The sequence below is a fragment of the Hemicordylus capensis genome, chromosome 1 (assembly GCF_027244095.1).
Source record: "Hemicordylus capensis ecotype Gifberg chromosome 1, rHemCap1.1.pri, whole genome shotgun sequence".
Taxonomy (NCBI): Eukaryota; Metazoa; Chordata; class Lepidosauria; order Squamata; family Cordylidae; genus Hemicordylus; species Hemicordylus capensis.
The window spans coordinates 267517549-267536935 of NC_069657.1; the positions used below are offsets into that span (position 1 = coordinate 267517549).

Here is a 19387-nt window from a genome sequence, read left to right on the forward strand (position 1 = left end):
TTTGTCAGGTTGCTTGCCGCTGCAAGCTTTCCCAACGATAACTGAAGCGTGTCTTTTTGCGCCGGTCCTTGCTTTTAAGGAATGTATCGCGCTGGCTGCTTGAACCGGCGGGCAGTCGAGGTTGGCCCTTCCCAAGAAACAGCTGCGGGTCACGCTCAGAGCAAGCAGCGTCCGTTGGCCCTTCGTTACTTTGTAAGCAATGCCAGGTGGTAGTAGGCGGCAGGCACGATTTTCCTCCTTTCCAGTCGACTCCGGGAGTCCTCGGCCCGCGCGTTTCTAAATGGGGGCAGCCCGTGGGCAGGGAATGGTTAAACATTTAAAATGCCCAACCCGGGCTTGAGCTGCCCAGCCGGCTGACGCACCTTTCCCACCTCCAGTGAACGTGCCTGCCTGCCCTCCCGCCCCCTTCTCTCGGGAACCACCACCGAGCAAATCCTCTCGCCTTCGTGTTTGCCAGCTGGCAGCTGCAGGGCGGGCTTTGGGAGCCGCCTTCGCGGCCGCGGTCCCCCAGTTCCGCTTCCCAGGCCGCGCTCCAGCTCCGCCTTCTCCAGCCCTTTCTCAAGCGGGAGGCGCCGGGTGTGCGCCTCCTTTAGCACCAGCCACGTTATAGCCGCCGCTCATGCGGCGGCGGCGGCAATGGGTCAGAGATAGGAGATGCGGCTGCGACGGGGCGGCTGGAGGTAAGAGGCGCTTCGGCAGGAGCTGAGCGAGCCAGCGGACGCCCACGTGGCGCCGTGGCGGACAGGAGCTTAAGACTCAAGTCCGTTGCCTGGGAGAGCATCTGCACAGCTCCTCTTTGCCCGCCAGAGCTGCCCAGCGCGGGCAGATGATGAAGGCTCGCTCGCCCCCCGCTCCCCTCGCCCGCCCAATTACTTGCTCAGGTCCCCGGCTAGGCTTGACTCCCAAGAGCCGTGTCTGCTCCCTCCCTTCCTTCTTCCTTCCTTCCTCCCCTCCCATCTCAAATAATCCACTTTCAGCGCCTGATTTCCCCTCCCCATTCAAATTCCTTTTTCTTTTTTAAAGGAAAAACAAAAACGGCTTCAAGAGATTGTCACAACAGTTTTAGGCCAAATAACCCAGTCCCTCTTGAGCGGGATGTGATTGAGAATTTTGGAGCACAGAAACCAACAAGGAGTCTGGGGGAGTCTAGCAGCAGAAGCTTTCGTAGACTTGGGCCCATTTCATCACATGCATTGTCGTCCATGCAGGCGGATGAAGAGTATTGTTGTAGTCCAACCAAAGCTTCTGCTAGGACAAGTTTGCTGACTTTGAAGGTATGACAAGTCTGGTTTTGCTGCAACAGACTAACAGGGCTACCCCTCTGGAAGTGTGTGTAAACTATTTATTTTATTCAACATAATTTTATACCACCCAAAATGCAAGTTCTCTGAGCAGTTTACTAGCAGATAAACATCAGGGAAATAAATTGGAACAATAAGGTGCTACCAAGCCCTTGTCCCTCTTGCTACAAGAGCTACCCCAGTAAAGGATGCAGGGTGGCTTGTTTCACAGAACAAGCAGAATTAGGCAAGAAGTAAGTGTGTGTGTCTTCTGGGGTTCTACCTCTGAGAGCATTTGGGTAGATCTCTTGACTCACTGTGTCTTCCCTCCTCTCATCCAAAGCTTGTCATCTCAAGATGAAGCAAATGAGCACAGCAGCTTCTTGGCAGGCAGCCAAGATTCTCTCCACTCCACAAATGCCTTTTTACGCTGGCATCTCCTGTAATCAGCCACCTTCTTAACACTAAAAAATATAAAGATGACACTATACAGATCCTACTGACAAACTCTTGCCTTGGGCTTCAGAGTCAACCTGTGAATTGACGTGGACGGAAGGAGAGCTGGTCTTGTGGTAGCAATCATGAATTGTCCCATTTGCTAAGCAAGGTCTGCCCTGGTTTTCATTTGAAAGGGAGACATGTGTGAGCATTGTAAGGTATTCCTCTCGGGATGGAGCTGCTCTGGGAAGGGCATCTGCATGCTTCCATGCAGAAGGTTCCATGTGCTCTCCCTGGCAGCATCTCCAAGACAGGGCTGAGAGGGACTCCTGCCTGCAGCCTTGGAGAAGCTGCTGCCAGTCTGTTTAGACAATATTGTCCGTATAGATAATACTGAGCTAGATGGACCAATAGTCTGACTCAGTATAAGGCAGCTTCCTATGTTCCTTTGTTGAGTCGGCTCAGCTATCTCTGCCGTTTTCCGCTGTCACCCCCAATTGAGATAGGGCACCTCTAAGTGACCAAACCAACATATAGTCTAGTGGAAATACAGCCTGAAACAAGAGATGGGTGGAACAGTTTAGACAATACTGAGCTAGATGGACCAATGGTCTGACTTGGTATAAGGCAGCTTCCTATTGCAGTCAGATATGATGTGGTTAGAGATGGAACTAGACAGTGCTGTAGCCACTGCCAGGCTTTGGAAAGGAAAGTGTTAAATCGGTTAAAGAAAGTCTGGAGAGAGGTTGGCTGGCATCTTGTCTGGGTGCAGCTTCAGCAGGGTCCAACATGCGCTACTGATTCGTTTGTGGCAGCTGAAGGGCCCTTCACAAGTTGTTAATTCAAACTCCCTCCTGCCAAGCATGTCATCCATATTCTCACATCATCACACACACATGCACAGGCATCCCAACACATGTTTTTGATAACTATGATATATAATTCTGTTCATTACAAGTAGGTAATGTCTTTGAACTGACCAACACAGAGCTCCTTTCAGGCATTTTGTGATCTCTGGCAAATGCACAAGGGATGCAGCAGAATCATGCTTGCTAACCATACCTCCTGCTGCCAATGGGCCTCCTAGCCACACCCCCAGAGTTCCCCCAGCATTCCTGGTGACGGGGAGAAACTCTCCTTGGGTATAGTGTTTGCCCACTTTAGACAAATGCAGGGGCCATGGATACAGAGCATGCTGGAGCAGATTGTGTCTGTACAAGGCTAGCCAGCCTGCTCACATTAGCTCTGTACCCTGTTCCATAATGCCTGAACAGGGCTTGAAAAGTTTTCAATAACTGGCAATGATAGCAATAGCAATAGCACTTACATTTATATACCGCTCTATAGCTGGAGCTCTCTAAGCGGTTTACAATGATTTTAGCATATTGCCCCCAACATTCTGGGTACTCATGTAAGGTTTCTAAAAATTGCATAAGATTTCCCCCCAGAAAATTTTAATATGCAAATTTCCCCAACTCCCTAAATAGATTGTGGTCTGATTTGGCATATTATCTGCAATAACGTGGCATGTAATTCCTTCTCCAGCAAAATCTGGTGGTGGGAACATTTCTAGAAATATATCTTGTTTACGGGGAGAAGCCCTCTCTATGTTCTTGTCTGACACTTGCCTCTGTCAGACACTCAGCCGAGGATGTGGTTCGTGGGCACTGCTTTGCCACTTGTGTGTTTGCTCTCCTCAGACAGCATATTGCCCAGACAGTTCAGGCAAATTGAGTAGCAAGAAACATTTTGGAATATTCCCAAAATACCTCCCTGCAGTTTTCTCATGTTTATTTTGCCTTCTCTTCCAAGGATAAGGTTTAGAATCAGCAAAGTTATAAAGTCAAATGGGAGGTCATTTGCGGGGGGGGGAAGGGGAGTTGAAGGAAAGGAAGAAACTAGCTAGACCTATTACGGTACCATTTAGCGATACAAACAACTGCATGTTATGTGCAAATCCCTGTAACAAAGCCCTCTTGTCCCCACACTTATATGAAGAGCTGTTCATTCACACAGGTCTGGCAGCTGGATAGGTTTATAAATATTGTATGATTTTTATTCTGGTGGCACATTGAGTGGCAAGATTCCCACTCTTCTGCTGTTTGGGTTGTCTCTTTCTGTGAGGGTGTTGAGGACTATTGTAACTTTTTCTTTTCTCTTTATGCCGTTGTTTCTTCACATGGCCTCCCACTTGACTTTAAAGCGTTGCTGGTTCTAAATTTTACTCTTTGAGATATGTAAGATTCAAAAAGACTTTAAAGCCTTGACAAATCCTAGGTGCCAGGGAGCCATGGCACCTTGAAATCAAACTGTGGTTCTTAGATTGGGATATTCAGAGGTAGAGCTATTTAATAAAAATTGTATTTGCTTCAGGCAATCCTGTTTCTGTTCTAAAAATGTTACATCTAAAAGAGATAAAGAGAAGCCCATTTATCCTCCCTTCCTTCACAATAACTGTCAGGGCAGTCATTTTGTCAAGTATCCATTGGCCGGCTTCTAAATCCAAAGAAAAATTGTCAAGGTCTGCTTAAAGTGTTGAATCAAAGTGGTTAATTGATAACATGTTGCACCCCTGTCTGCTTTCATACTGAATGAAAATTTCCCTTCCATCCTGGCCATCATAGGCTACTCTTGGCTTTGGACTGGGGGTAGTGGTTGATGATTATTAATGTTAGCTTACTGAGTGCCTAAGGGTTGTATACTAACAATAAAATAAACCAGTTCCTACTTGTTACACTTAGGAAGCTCAAACATTTCCCCCCTGGATTTACAGAGACTCACTAGGTAAGAACTGGGAACCGCTGATTCAGGAAAGTCTGGCACAATGTGTTTTTGATCTTAAGCTGGCTTTATTCAAAGCATTTGTTTCTGGCCATTCGCAGAAGGGGGAAGGCCCTGCTTGACCATCTTCCTGCTTGCTTCTAAGTAGGTTGCTGAGCTTAGGAATTAGAGGTATTAATGAAGCACATTAGGTCATAGAATAGAGGCACTGCAGTGTAGTTTGGTGAATTGCAAATATTCATCTTAATGAATTGGCAGTATGCTTCTCTGGCTGTACTGCTTTTAATCTGCCTACAATTTTTGAATGGATGGAGCATACAATCCTATAGCTCTGGTTTATTTTAAATCTGCTCTTGACCTCAAATGTTTTGGTCTCTCTGGCAGACCTCTGCTAATTTAGAAAAGAGGCACCTTTTAAAAGTGGTGATATCTATGTAAACTGCTTTGGGAACTCTTGTTGAAAAGCGGTAGATAAATATTAATTATCATCATATGTATGCTCATACAAAGCTGTACTCATAAATATGACAGTTTGATAGATTTATGGATATTGTATGTATTTTGTTCTGGTGATGCTTTGAGGCCTCCTCTCTGGCAGCCTCTGTTCAGGAGGATACTGCTGTGTTTTTGGTTTCTGTTGGGATGTCAGGGACCAGAGAGAGTGGCCATGATTCAACCAATAGTTCTGTGATGCAGTTGGAGTTCCATTCTTTTCTATGAAATGTTATCTTTGCAAATGAAATGGGAAATGGTCATGCCTTGGGTATTTCTGTTGCAGAAGAGAATAGGCTGCTGTGTCCATGAAGGATTCTAGATCCAGCTAAGAAGTCAGAAGGTACCCAATGGCACTCAATAGTATTTTGGAGAGGAAGACTCAGCATGCCGAGGCATCTTCCCCTAATTGCATGGCGGAGGGCACTTTAGTGTGCTGGAAGTGGGGAATGACAAGCTCACTTAAAGTGTATAAACATTATCCTCACATGTGGTCAGGCTGGTGGATGACATATTGTTTTCACTGGGCCATTATGTTCTGTACACATATAGAAGTAGTACACTTCCTATCAGCAGCCTGCATTTGAAGGGGCCTGTATCCAGATTCACTTTTAAAATGAACACCTGTGCAGTCATTCACACGGGAACATGTAGATGGGTACAGTTTAGTCATTTGGGTTGGTTCTCCTGCCTTGTGCTGGGGATCTGGATTGGCTGGGTTTTGATCTGTTTCATCTCACCCTGCATGTGTGGGTGCATGTGCGTGCACAATTAACCCTTGCTGCACCGGTTACATAGCTCAATTAGTGCAGCAGTTACTTGATCTTTCTATATACAGCACAAGCCCCCTCCCAAAACAAATACACAATGGGAGCCAGTGTAGTGTAGTGGTTAGAGTGTTGGACTAGGACCAGAGAGACCTGAGTTCAAATCCCCATTCAACCATGAAACTCACTGGGTGATTTTGGGCCAGTCACTTCTCTCCAAGCCTAACCTACCTTACAGAGTTGTTATGAGTCTAAACATAACCATGTACTCTGGGCTCCTTGGAGGAAGAGCGGGATAGAAATGCAAAAATAAATAAAATGATTATTGTGAAGCCTGGTCTGATGCATGCTTGCTTGGAAATAAGTCCTACTGAGTTCAGGAGAAAAGCAAATAATAAGCAAGAATTGCAGCCTTTGTGTAGGGAATCATTGGGAAGTCACATAAAGTGTTCACTAATTTCAGGGCAGGTGGGGAGATGATGAAGCCCAAATGGCACATTTATCATTGTGGCTGGTTTAAGCCAGAGTGTACATTTTAATGCACCATGATGCTAAAACATGGATCTTTTGCATGCTCCATATTCAACAGGATACTCGAGCCTCATCTTATTTCTGTTGCTATCATCATCAGTCTTTCATTTGCTGTTTTATAGAAATTGAAATGCTGTTCATTGTAACTTTTGCAGCTGTAAGTATTTTCCTTTTTCTCTCCCCTTTAGAGGCACCCACTGCAACTCCACACGTGCTCCAGGGAAGTTTTAGAGCCAGGACAAAGCAAGCAGCAAATATGAGAACAAACCCCGTCATTCAAGCTGCCATTGACCTCACAGCAGGAGCTGTCGGTAAGCCTGAGGAAATCCTGTTTTAACAAATTGTTTAGAAACTGATAGCAGCAGCTTTTGTGTCCTTAAGCCAAGCCCTTCTCCAAATGCACAGTGCAACATCTAATGACAGCAATCCTGCTCCTAAAAAGTAGGCTTAAGTGACACCGAGGGGAGATAACGCTGACCTTGTTATGAGCTTCTTAGATATATTGCTTCCCTTCAGTGAAATCCTGGCTACTTCTGAAAGATAAATGTGTAAACATCCTTGTCTAATAATTTTCTAACTGTTGTTTTGAATTCATTGAGTATTAGTTTTAATCTTCACATGAGCAGTTCAAAATACATCACAAGTTAAGCTGAGCGATAAAGGCAACCAGAAGCAAGGTAATATTTCCCATTCTGAATTATTTATCTAGTGACAAAAAGGTCTGAACTGAGTTGCCAACATCAACAATTTGCCTTCGGCAATGGTATAGTCCACATTCCTCTGTGAGGGAAAACTGTCAGAGCAGCAGAATCTTGTGGCACCTTAAAGACTAATTAACAGATGGATTGTGGCATCAGTTTCATAGACTAGAGCCCACTTTGTTAGATGCATGAAGTGTTATCTTCAGTTGGCAGATGGAAGGCACTGGGGCCAAAAAGCCATGAAATGCAAGAGGCCAGTAGGTCTGTGACACTTCTATGCAAAGTTCAAATTCATTCAAGATAAGAACAGTGATCTCATGCTGTTCTTCCTATAGGGGAGTTTCCCTGCCTTCCAAATTGACCTGTGTGTACCGCTCTGACCCTTTTGCTTGACTGACGACTGATCACATTTTGCCCTCTGAAGTGGTGGGTGGGGGTGTAATACATACATACATTTGAATCCCTTCTGCCTTTTTGAGGGGGCAGGGATCCTGTGGAAGGATCCAGCAGCAGACTCCCACCAGCATGCAACGCAAGCATAGGGGGCACATGAACCACTTCACTGCTGCCTTGCCCTGCACTCTCAGACAGGAAGAGCTCCTCCCCACCCCCCGCAAGACCTGTCTTTGTCCTGGCCAGCCGTTGGAGCACTGAGCAATCAGTATCACCATGGTTCCAGCATGGTGTAGTGGTTAGAGTGCTGGACTAGGACCAGAGAGACACGAGTTCAAATCCCCATTCAGCCATGATACCAGCTGGGTGATTCTGGGCCAGCCACTTCTCTCTCAGCCTAACCTACTTCACAAGGTTGTTGTGAGGAGAAACTTAAGTATGTAATACACCGCTCTGGGCTCCTTGGAGGAAGAGCAGGATATTAAAAATGTAAAAATAAAAATAAAATAATACTTGGGGAGCAGCTACTCTTCCCTAGTCAGCAAAAGTAACTGTGCTGCTGTCATCCCCAGTTGCTGCTAGCTGCTATTTAAAATGGCTGCCAGGAGTATTCGCATTTGTGGTTTGTTTTTTAATACGTTCATGTCTTTATTGTTTAAACAGTTTCCGCTTCATCCCATGAGATGCGGAGAGGGTGAAACTTCTGTTCAACGCTTTGCTGTCTGCTTAGGATTCCATTCACAGGAATGATGCCAGCTTTGTTTTCCTTCAAATTAAACTGCTCCTTATCACTCGCTGTTTCTCCTCAGCTCTTCTGTTTGGTTTTAGGAATATACCGGCACTGGTTTCTAGGTCTTTCACCACTCTGTGCCTTCTCTTTCCACTGGACACTGCAGGGGTGAGGGTTACACACTTGGGCTGTTGCTTTTCCTCTGTCCAGTGGAAGCATTGCAGCAGTAGGACCCGGGATCAGCTAAAGGGGAGGCTAACTAGCATACCTATTAGATTTATTTCCTACACCTGTATCCCACCCTTCCTCCTAGGACAGTGTTTTTCACTGTAAGGCCCCAGGGGCCTGTGGTGACCCCCATCAACCCTAAGTGCCGCCTCTGCCCCGTTGTTTATTGGGCCTGTGCAAAGCTTCAACCAAAGCTGAATACTCTGCACAGCCTCCCAGCACCATGCGGAGATGGCCATTCTGAACCTTCTTCAGCCGCTGCACCATTTTGAGTGCTGGGAAGTGTAGCCATTCCTCACAGAGCTCTTAAGGGGGCTTTCTCTGGGCACTGAGTGCAGTACAGCTCAGCCGTCAGAGTGGGAAATGGCTCTCACATTGAAGATTTTTTGCCCCCACTTGAAAAATCATGAAGATCACTGTACTAGAAGCTCACTCTCTTTGGCTCACAAGAAGCCTGTCAAGTAGGCTAGGCTCAAAGAGGGAGGCTGGCTGAAGGTCTCCCACTGACCTTCATGGCTGAGTGGGGATTTGAACTTTGGCTTCTACAATTCAAGTCCAACATGCTCACCATTTGGCTACGATGGTATTTGATAGTATAAGTTTCTAGAGTATCAAATTGGTAGGACTCTGCTGAAATAAATGAAGTGGGATCTATTTACTCTGGCGAAGACCAGCTTCCAGCATGCTACTTGGTGTTTTCTGGTTGTAATTTTCTTTCTCAAAAGCACAGATCCTCTCTCTTAATGAATATCAGGCACTCTTCTAACGCTCACAATTCTTCTCTTCTCATGCAGGGGGGACTGCCTGTGTGGTGACTGGCCAGCCATTTGATACTGCCAAGGTAAAAATGCAGACATTCCCCAACATGTACAAAGGGATTATCGATTGTTTTGTGAAGACTTACAAGCAAGTGGGATTTCGAGGCTTCTACAAAGGAACCACCCCAGCACTTGTTGCTAATATAGCTGAAAACTCAGTGCTCTTCATGTGTTATGGCTTTTGCCAACAAATTGTGAGGAAAATTGCTGGACTAGAGAAGCAAGCAAAGCTGAGGTTAGTGACTGACCTTGTAGTCCCTTCAAACCCCTCTGCATCAAGTAGATGCCGAATATAAAGTAACAACTGGGAGGACCAGAAGCAGGTCTCTCGGCTAGCTGTGCGCTGTGTGGCCTAATTATAAAGGGGTTTTGCTGACGTGTGGGTCATAAACCACTTAAGCTGGAGTACTTAGGTGGTTCTAAGCTAGCTTGCTTGCTAGCTTGCTTACTTAGATTACAGATCAGAGTGTCAAGGCACTCAGGACATGTGGCTAGCTGTCGCATGTTTCCTAATGGCTTTTTCTGGTAAGGGGATGTGAAAGAATAGTCCACGTAATTACTGGTTTCATATCAGGTGAAAAAGTCATCTCAAAAGCCTCTCTTTATGAAGCAAAGGGAACTACTAGAGCTCTGGCAGTTGTAACTCATGAAGCATATCACGTATTTAATGCTAAGTCTGTCCCAAGGATTGCATAGCTTGGAAGCCAGGTGTTGCCTCCTTCCCAGGCAGCTAAGCAGAGGCTTAAGTCCAGCAACCACCAAGACCAGAACTTCCCCCTTGCTTTATATTCCTACTCCAGCCTTGTCCCTAAGTGACATTTAGAGCCTACTTCATCATCCGACTGGGTCACATGAGACTAGCTATGACCTATGGCCTTGACAAATAAATTACTTACCTAACTAGTCACCTGATATTCCTGTCGTTCAGCTATCCACATGACTGCACCAACTATCAACTATTTATTTTAAAGTTTTATTTATGGGTTTTCTAGGCAATTGCCACCAAAAGCTGTTTGCAATTAAACTGAAACAAAACCTAAAGCTGAAAATTTAAATAATTTTTAAATAATAGATTTAAAGCAAAGTGTGCTGTCGAATCTGGGTTGACTCCTGGTGACCACAGAGCCCTGTGGTTGTCTTCGGTAGAATACAGGAGGGGTTTACCATTGCCATCTCCCACGCAGGATGATGCCTTTCAGCATCTTCCTATATCACTGCTGCCTGCTATAAGTACCAGCGGCGATTTGAACCAGCAACCTCTGGCTTGCTAATAAAGTTATTTCCCCACTGCGCCATTAGGTGGCTGCAAGAGTAGATTAGGCACCGGTAAATTTTAACAGTGATTAAAACCAAACAGACCATGAAGCCACTGTGTGCCCATACACAATCTTAAATGGGAATTTTGCTTGAGTGTGAATAGAGAGAAAGTAGATGGACTTCCCCAGGGAGGAGGGAGCTCCAGGATTGTGGGGTTCTTCACAAAAAAGTTCGGCTCTGATCCCACAGCAGTCTTGATTTGAGCCATAGATGCAACCCACAGCAACACTCTCTCTTGACATCTTACAAGGCAGTTGTACGGGCAGATATTTCTAAAGATATGCAGGATCTAAACTGACTGGAGTTTCAGAGCCAAAATCCAACACCTGATATGCCCAGAAAATGGTTGAAAGCCATTGTGGATTTTAAAAAACAGGTGCTGTGTGTCGTTGCCTACCGATCTCCATCACAAAGTGGGTAGCTGTGTGACGTACCAGCCTGAAGCTTCCAAAAAGACAGCATGGAGTGAGCTGGGGTATTCGATCTGAGAAGTTACCAAGGCCCCTAGGACAGCGTCCTAATCCTCGGTGTCCAAAAGGGAGTGCAGCAAAAAAAGAGTTGTAAAGGATAAAAGGTGTCCTAACTGCTAGGTGGCTGTAAATGTCTGTACCACATTCCTCAAGAACGCCGACCTAACCCATCAATTATTGGAAATAGCCTAAGGTCATATAAAAGTTTCCAGTCTTCAACCTCAAAAATGGTGGTTGGTGTACCTTTTGGCACAAAATCAACTTTGGTACTTCTGCTCATGCATTTTGAGCATGGCTCTCTGTGCTGAAAGGGCTGGTGGAAATCTGCTTGGCTATGCTGCAAATCAAGTCATCTGGCTGTCATGTACCATTTCTCTTTCTTACAGTGACCTTCAAAATGCTGCTGCTGGCTCCTTTGCTTCGGCGTTTGCCACCTTGGTCCTTTGTCCCACAGAGCTTGTGAAGTGTCGCCTACAGGCTATGCATGAGCTGAAGTTAACGGGGAAGATAGTCCAAGGACATAAGTAAATAACATTTACCCGTGCAGAAATTCTGTCATTTAAAAGCACTGTTCCCCTTTCCCTTATATTCTCATCCTTACATACCTTTTGGCCTGCTTCATTCCAGTCCTCCCTTAACCTCCGTCTCATCTAATTCTTTCCAACAGAAACACTTTCTAGTCAAGGTGGGACAGTGTAGTTTGCTTTGTAAGGACACACAACAGAGCAATCTTGCTTGAGGAGAATATACTAAATGTGGCAATGTAATGGGTTGGGGGTAAAGCATCAGTTTGGGGGGAGGTGGTCAGGGATTGTCCTTTGAGTTGGACTTCTGAGGCCCTCTAGAGCCTGGTTCAACCATGAGGAGGGGAGCAGAGGATTGTCCTTGATTATGTGGAGGCCCAATGCAAGGCCAAGGGCTAAATCGGCAACCCTGTGCATGTTTACAGGTGAAACTCGGAAAATTAGAATATCGTGCAAAAGTCCATTAATTTCAGTAATGCAAATTAAAAGGTGAAACTGATATGAGACAGACACATTACATGCAAAGCGAGATAAGTCAAGCCTTAATTTGTTATAATTGTGATGATCATGGCGTACAGCTCATGAAAACCCCAAATCCACAATCCCAGATAATTAGAATATTACATGGAACCAAGAAGACAAGGATTGAAGAATAGAACAATATCGGACCTCTGAAAAGTATAAGCATGCATATGTATTTAGTACTTGGTTTGGGCCCCTTTTGCAGCAATTACTGCCTCAATGCGGCGTGGCATGGATGCTATCAGCCTGTGGCACTGATGAGGTATTATGGAAGACCAGGATGCTTCATTAGCGGCCTTCAGCAATTCTGCATTGTTTGGTCTCATGTCTCTCATCCTTCACTTGGCAATGCCCCATAGATTCTCTATGGGGTCAGGTCAGGCGAGTTTGCTGGCCAATCAAGCACAGTACACTGTATACTTTTCAGAGGTCCGATATTGTTCTATTCTTCAATCCTTGTCTTCTTGGTTCCATGTAATATTCTAATTTTCTGGGATTGTGGATTTGGGGTTTTCATGAGCTGTACGCCATGATCATGACAATTATAACAAATTAAGGCTTGACTTATCTCGCTTTGCATGTAATGTGTCTGTCTCATATATCAGTTTCACCTTTTAATTTGCATTACTGAAATTAATGGACTTTTGCACGATATTCTAATTTTTCGAGTTTCACCTGTATTTAGGAGTAAATTCTGCTGGATGCAGTGGGGCTTACTTCCAAGCAAATGGGAATAGGATTGCTCTGAAGTATAGGGTTAGGGTCCTAGCGACCATTCATCTTGGCTTGGCTAGGCTGCCAAGGCCAGCCCAAATGGGTGGAATCCTGTATACTCTTTTCCAAATTGCCCTGCTCTTCCCGCCGTTTGTAAAGAACACGTCATGCAAGTGGTTTCCATTTAAACTTGCAAAATATCACCTGTCTGATGGTCTTGTTCCTCTCCCAGTACAGTTTGGTCAGTAATAAAAGGTGTTCTTCAGAAGGATGGTCCCCTTGGATTCTATCGTGGTCTGTCTAGCACATTGCTGCGAGAAATTCCTGGCTATTTTTTGTTTTTTGGAGGCTATGAACTGAGTCGGACTTTTTTTGCCTTTGGGAGACCAAAAGAAGAATTAGGTATGTTTTAGTTCAATAGCAATATGAAAAGTGTCCAAATGAGTGCACGTTGGTTCAAATATAAAAGCCTGTCCTAAATTATTTGCAGTACTTTCCAACATCCAATATAAAAATTTGCTGTAAATGATATATGTACCAAAAGAAAAAAACCCAGCATGACTATATAAAATCATATAGGGTCTCAGTAAAAATATAGTGGTGAATAAAAAGAGTGCCCCCCACAAAAATTGTATACTTTATCTATATTAGTTTAAATCAGAGTATAAATGTATTAACAATCAGGATCCACAATATTCTCATTTTGTAAAAGATAGGTACCATATGGTAAAAGGTAACCTGAATAAAACCAATATCAATCCAAACAAAATATATGCAAAGACGATTAACAAAATAAACTCTGTTAAAGATAAAAGCCATTACAAGTATATGTAGAAAGATCTGTAAATATATATATTGAAAAGTCCTAAAGGGAATGCTCCAAAAGGAGTCCTAAGCTTCAAGGGAGTTACTTCTGTATCTGAGGAATGGAATCAACAGTTCCACAAGTGGCTTGCACTCCCATGGTATAGCACAGTCCAAGGAGATATGTTTGCATTCTGATGTCCTGAGCCAGATGCATTTCGACCGATGCATAGTCTTCATCAGTGGCATTAACTGTGGGACCCTAGCAAGGTGTTCATAACTCAGTGGGAATAAACACAAATGGCTAAGGACCTTTGCTGAGCCTCCAAGCGAACAGCCTCATCCACTCCGGTTCTGGATAGAACACTGGACCTTGGTGCAGGAGATGAGGGTCTGATCATAGATCCAGAGGGTCATTCCACCAGGTCTGAGAACCAAAGCCAGTGTGGGAGTGGGAGTGGGAGCAATATTATTTCCACCCCCCGTCTGGCCCTGAGATATGACAGATGTGAGGGGTGGAGGAAGCGTACACTAGTCTTTTTGCTATTTCTGATCTATCTTCTGGTTTAACCATATTAACTGATGGACCATCACATCAGAGGCCAGGGCCCTGGCAGATAACTGAGTGGCATACAAGGAGGAGTCAGCCATGAAGGCTGCTGCCTTCCCGAGCTTAAGCCCTTGATTGAGTCTGGGGAGCTTTTGGGGAACCAGTGGTAACAGTTCCTTGACCCATAGGATAGAGGCCTGAGCAAAAATAGAATGTGTCATGGAAGACTGCATGGATAGGGTTGTTGCCTGATGGGACCTATGCAGTGCTGCATAACACTATGTGTCATCCTGGTTCTTGAAAACTTAATTTCCATCTTTTGGTAAGATCGTGTCAGTAACCTTGCGTTTATCCATAACTTATGGATGTGCAGAATTGCCTCACTGGAGGAGGCAGGCCCTTACCCTCTGGGGTTGTCCCATTCCAACTGACTATAACGTGTTATATAAAATGTTAGTTCAGGAATAGTTGGAGGCATGGCACAACAATCTCAGTGTACAAATGGGAGCACTTCCATCTCCTCCTAACAATCCTGAAGGGGATCCTGAAGAACCCCTTCCAGCTTAAGCGTCTTACATGCCTTATGCAGAACTGGAAAGTCCACTTGAGGGAATAGGCAATAGGAACTGGTCTGGGACAGCCCCACCTCACCTGACAATTCCCCTTCTACTCTGTCCAAAACGGAGACATTGGATTGTTCCCCCTTTCCCGAGACATCTGGAGCATCCAGTGGAATTGGCGCCTTGCGAGTAGGTGAGCCATGAGGTGAAAGGACGTGAATGGGTTGTGCGGATTGCTAGGGGTGAGAGAACTGTGAGATACTCTGGGGGAAATGGGCAGAATGAATTCTAACATTGGAGCGCCCCCTATCGCAGTTGTTGGCCAAATCATAGTCTGGAGCGCTGGGCAAGGTCAGAGAAGAATTGATGGGAATTTGGGGAAGGGGCTCCTTGCGTAGCTCTTCCACTACCAGGTGCTTGAGTAGCGCCTGGATATGGGGAGGGCTCCCCTTCCTTCACTTCTTCCTCCGAGTGGGGGGGTGGTGGTGGTGGTGTAAGACTGGCAAATTCAACTGGAGGAGCTGCTGCTGCCGCCATCCACAGGAGGGGACACTTGTTTGACACACTTGACTGGGCCACTGGACGAGGCCCCTGCCAAGGCAGACTGCCCTGACCTCTGCTCAAGGTCTGCCAGGCCCTCCACAGCCTTTGTGTTCTAAGCCAACAGAGGCTGCGGCAAGAGTATTGGGAGTGGAGGCCAACGCAGCTTGCTCACACCTTGGTTTTGTTGGTCTTCTTGGGGTGAATTTTAGTGGTGGGATGTGGAGTCACCCGAGATAGGACAAAACCCCTCTCGCTACAGGAAGTGTGAGTGGCCATGCTGGAGGAGCTGCCACACACTGCAGCAGACTAGTGACGTGGCTTGCTGGCACTGAGAAGTTAGTTTAGCCATGCGTAAGAACACAAGAACAGCCCTGCTGGATCAGGCCCAAGAAGGCCCAGCTATTCCAGCATCCTGTTTCGCACAGTAGCCCACCAGATGCCACTGGAAGTCACAGGCAGGAGTTGAGGGCATGCCCTCTCTCCTGGTGTTACTCCCCTGCAACTGGTACTCAGAGGCATCCTGCCTTTGAGGCTGGAGGTGGCCTATAGGCCTGTCTCCCTTTCCTGTCTCATTCTAAGCAACACAAGAGGGTGGGAAGTCTGAGAAATAGAGACTAATGAGTTTTGAGGTACCGAGCCCAAAGTAGTGTACCTGTTCTGGAGCAAGACAGGACAAGAACTGGAGGCCAAGGGGGTAGCTCCTCCCATATGGTCTCATGAAACTTTGCTGATTGGCCGTGTCCTGGAGCAGGTGAGAAGAACAACCCGACACTGGATACACTCCCCCAGTGAGGGAGAATGAACCTACAACCTTCTGCAGGCAGAGCATGTGTTCTACCACTGAGCAATGTAGCCTCAACTCCAATGGAGAAAGCTGGATTCTTTTCTCATCATACTTCATAAAACAGGGACAGTTATGGTCAGTTGCATTCATTCTGTTTCCCAGCACACCAAGACATTAAAACTGGACAAAGGCCTTTTCTTTGGTTAATGGCTCCCACTCTGCTATTAGGTAGGGAGAAACAGCAGTTTTACGGTACAATTTAAAAGGCAGCAAATGGTCATTTAATTGTTTTTACCAGAGTGGGAGAGGATATTTCTTGGATTTCTTTTTTAGGTACGAAAGTATTCTGAGCTGCTTTTGTTTGGTTTTGCAGGTCCTGTTGTGTTAATGGTCAGCGGTGGCTTTGGTGGCACCTGCTTATGGATTGCTGTCTATCCAGTGGATTGCATCAAATCTAGAATCCAAGTTCTTTCCATGGCAGGAAAACAGGCAGGCTTTATGGGCACTTTTGCAAGTGTGTTCCAGAATGAAGGTTAGAACAAAAAAGATCAGTTTAGTGGGAGAGGGAATGTCTAAGAATCTGCATAGCCACACAAGAGTGCAAACTATACCTGAAACTTGCTAGGCATGTCATCTCACTCAGTTGCAAAGAAGTCCTGAAATTATGTGGGCCGTCTCTGCAGACACCAGCTGCACTCAGCCAGGGTGTTCAGCACCAGGAACTATAGGAGTGAGGCCAGCACTTAAGAAGGATGCCCAGTGGCTGAAGGGGAGTCATGGAAGCCTGAGCATTCTGGTAGTGTTTGATCTCTTGATTTAGCCTGTGTTCCAGGAGGGACAAGCTAACACCACTTTAAGGAAAGCCTCAGCTGAGCCTCCCTCCGTACTATTGGGCTTTTTAAAGCTATACTGCCTATTGTATTAAAAATACTGTAATGCAGTGTTAGCTTTAGGCAATTTTTGGTTTACATTTATACCCCATCCTTCAATATAAAGCATTTTCCAGGTTAGTACTGGAGAAAACCATTCAGGTTTCCAGGACTTTGAGATAAGCACTCTGAATTGTGCCAAGACTGGGGGCAGCTGTCTAAACACTAGCAAGTTATGTTCCTGCCAGCTAGTTGAAGCCTAGTGGCTATCTTCTGGGCTGCAAGACCGTGCATTGTGGTAATTCAATCTGGAGATTACCAGAGCATGGAGAAGTGTGGCTAAGCATCTCTGTCCAGGAGGATGTTAGTTGGTCCACCAGCTATCGCTGTTGAAAGGCACTGTATGGATTGAGCTTGAGTATTGGTCTTCAGATAAGCTTTTACTGATCCCAGATACTGGTTTAGAACAAATAGCTGAGAGACGTTTTAAGAAATAGCCTTATTAACACCAACTCTCATTTCCAGGTGTGTCTGCCTTGTATTCTGGACTGAAGCCTACTATGATTCGTGCTTTCCCAGCCAATGGTGCACTGTTCCTTGCCTATGAATATAGCCGGAAGCTAATGATGAACCAGTTTGAAAGCTAAAGCTTTTATTTTAGACTGAATGAGATACATTTATAGGTCATTGCAGAGGTTGACTGGGGCGAGAGTGACACCATAGGTTGTAAAACTCCTGTTGTGAAACAAAATGAGGTGTGTTTTTTAAGTATCAGTTGATTTCAATAAACATCTTGTGTTTTCTAGATGGTGCTTACTATTGGGGCTATATGCCCAGCGACAATAGAACACAGATATCTTATGTTCTGCTACATGTGTTATGGGCAGTGCTGTATACCACACTTTAACTTTCAGGTTATAATGATCTGACCATGAAGACAAACTGATGCTAGAGCAAGAGCAGCAATATTCGTACTTAATGTTGCTAAGCCAGTCAGCAGCTCTATTCCAGTGAACTACTCAGAATGTATAGTGTTCATGGGCCAAACCAATTCCTTGATTTACACATGTTCCTCAGCATTATCATTTCACCACTGAAGCAGCTGGGGGTGGGAGTAGCGGGAAGAACCCTGACTGCTTAACTAAGTTGCATTGTACCCACTATCCCTCCCAAAAGTATTACCACTTGCATGTTACAGCTCTGTAGCACCCACATGAATCAAGAAATTGTGCCAGCACATTCATATTCCTTCTCTATTCTATTTTGCAACTAGGAAGATAAAATTGTGCAGTTAAGTACAGAAACTTGTTTACTTATTTACTGCAGGAGTTTGCCAAGGGTGATTTTTATTCCTTTTTTGCAAGCATCTGAATTTATCTTAAACAACCATGTAATGGGTGAGGTTCTTTTACATGTATTAGATTCTAGCAAGAGATGCAATAGCCATTTCTTAGTGAAGACAGTGTTATGGGGGCATTTAGCTTGTCGGATTATTGGCAGTCCCTCTGGTCCACCCTAGCCTGTTAAGCCTTTAGCAGAAAAGGTAAGTTAGGTTTTCTCCACAGCTGCATATCATAGGAACTTGATAAGAGACAAAGCTGAGACTTGATGCTAGCAGATTCTGCATGTGCTGTCAATGCAATAGAACTAGAACTACTGCTAGTTCTTTGTCACAGAACTAGCAATAATTTAAGTCTTCCACTAATCAGCTGATACTTTGCTTCAGTAAGGTTTGGTAGATTTGGAGTAACCTACTGCAAGAAAGGCCCAGTAGAGGATAATGCCACTTATCTACACCCTCTGTAGGATATATTCAGCAATCTACAGTCTGTCCCAGGAGTCTTCCCTGTGATGGACATTGAGTGATAGGCTTGCCCTTGCTTAAACAGCTCCCCAAACATAATGTGCCACCGAATGGAAATTAGAATGCTAGTGCCTACCATGCTGTCAAGGACTTGCTTACCTATATTGTCTAAAGCAATATTAGTCATCCCTCCCCAACTGCAAGGGTTCCATTCCGGGGAAACCCCACAGTTGGCAAATTGGAGGTTGACTAGCAATTGAAAAGCATTGTAAATAGAGTTGGGGGAATCATGGTAGTAAAAAGGCCTAAAAATAAAGAAAAAAATGACAAAAACCCAGAATGCCTTTAAATCTCTAATGGACAGCAAGAAGAGTGAAGGGGACCCCCAGAAGTCACCCTGACCCTCCAAACTGCAAAAAAAAAAAAAAATCTTACCAAACCACAGATACTCGGGTCGCGATTGGCAAGACTTGCCAGTTTCCCAGTCATGGATACTTAAAACCGTGATGGGAAACCTGCGGTTGGCGAGGGACAACTATCTACCAAAATATATTTTGGCTATTAGCATAGGCTAAATGAGCCTATCTACTACAAAAAATATTTTTACAGTTATATCACTTTTCAAAGTGTTCAAATCAGTTTACATAGAAAAATACCTAATAAGAGGCTCATCTTAAATATAAGACTGACACCAGCAACAACCACTGGAGGGATGCTGTTCTGAGTTTGGATAGGGACAGTTGCTCTCCCCCACTAAATACAAGAGA

General features: G+C 45.0%; 1 protein-coding gene across 4 annotated transcripts; it reads left to right on the top strand.

The window, feature by feature from the left end:
- The first annotated feature begins 85 nt into the window (after positions 1-85).
- Positions 86-17621, top strand: SLC25A15 (solute carrier family 25 member 15). Of its 4 annotated transcripts, XM_053285045.1 has the most exons (9): positions 217-680; positions 1024-1274; positions 5278-5334; positions 6478-6600; positions 9136-9394; positions 11333-11470; positions 12939-13108; positions 16321-16479; positions 17342-17621. In XM_053285045.1, exons 4-9 carry the CDS (start codon positions 6546-6548, stop codon positions 17461-17463), a joined length of 903 nt encoding a protein of 300 aa, XP_053141020.1. In that variant the 5' UTR covers positions 217-680; positions 1024-1274; positions 5278-5334; positions 6478-6545; the 3' UTR covers positions 17464-17621. The 4 variants fall into 4 exon arrangements, with proteins under 4 accessions (XP_053141024.1, XP_053141020.1, XP_053141019.1 ...); XM_053285049.1 differs by lacking the exons at positions 217-680; positions 5278-5334 and adding an exon at positions 86-192; XM_053285044.1 differs by lacking the exon at positions 5278-5334 and having other exon boundaries at positions 218-680.
- Positions 17622-19387: the final 1766 nt, after the last annotated feature.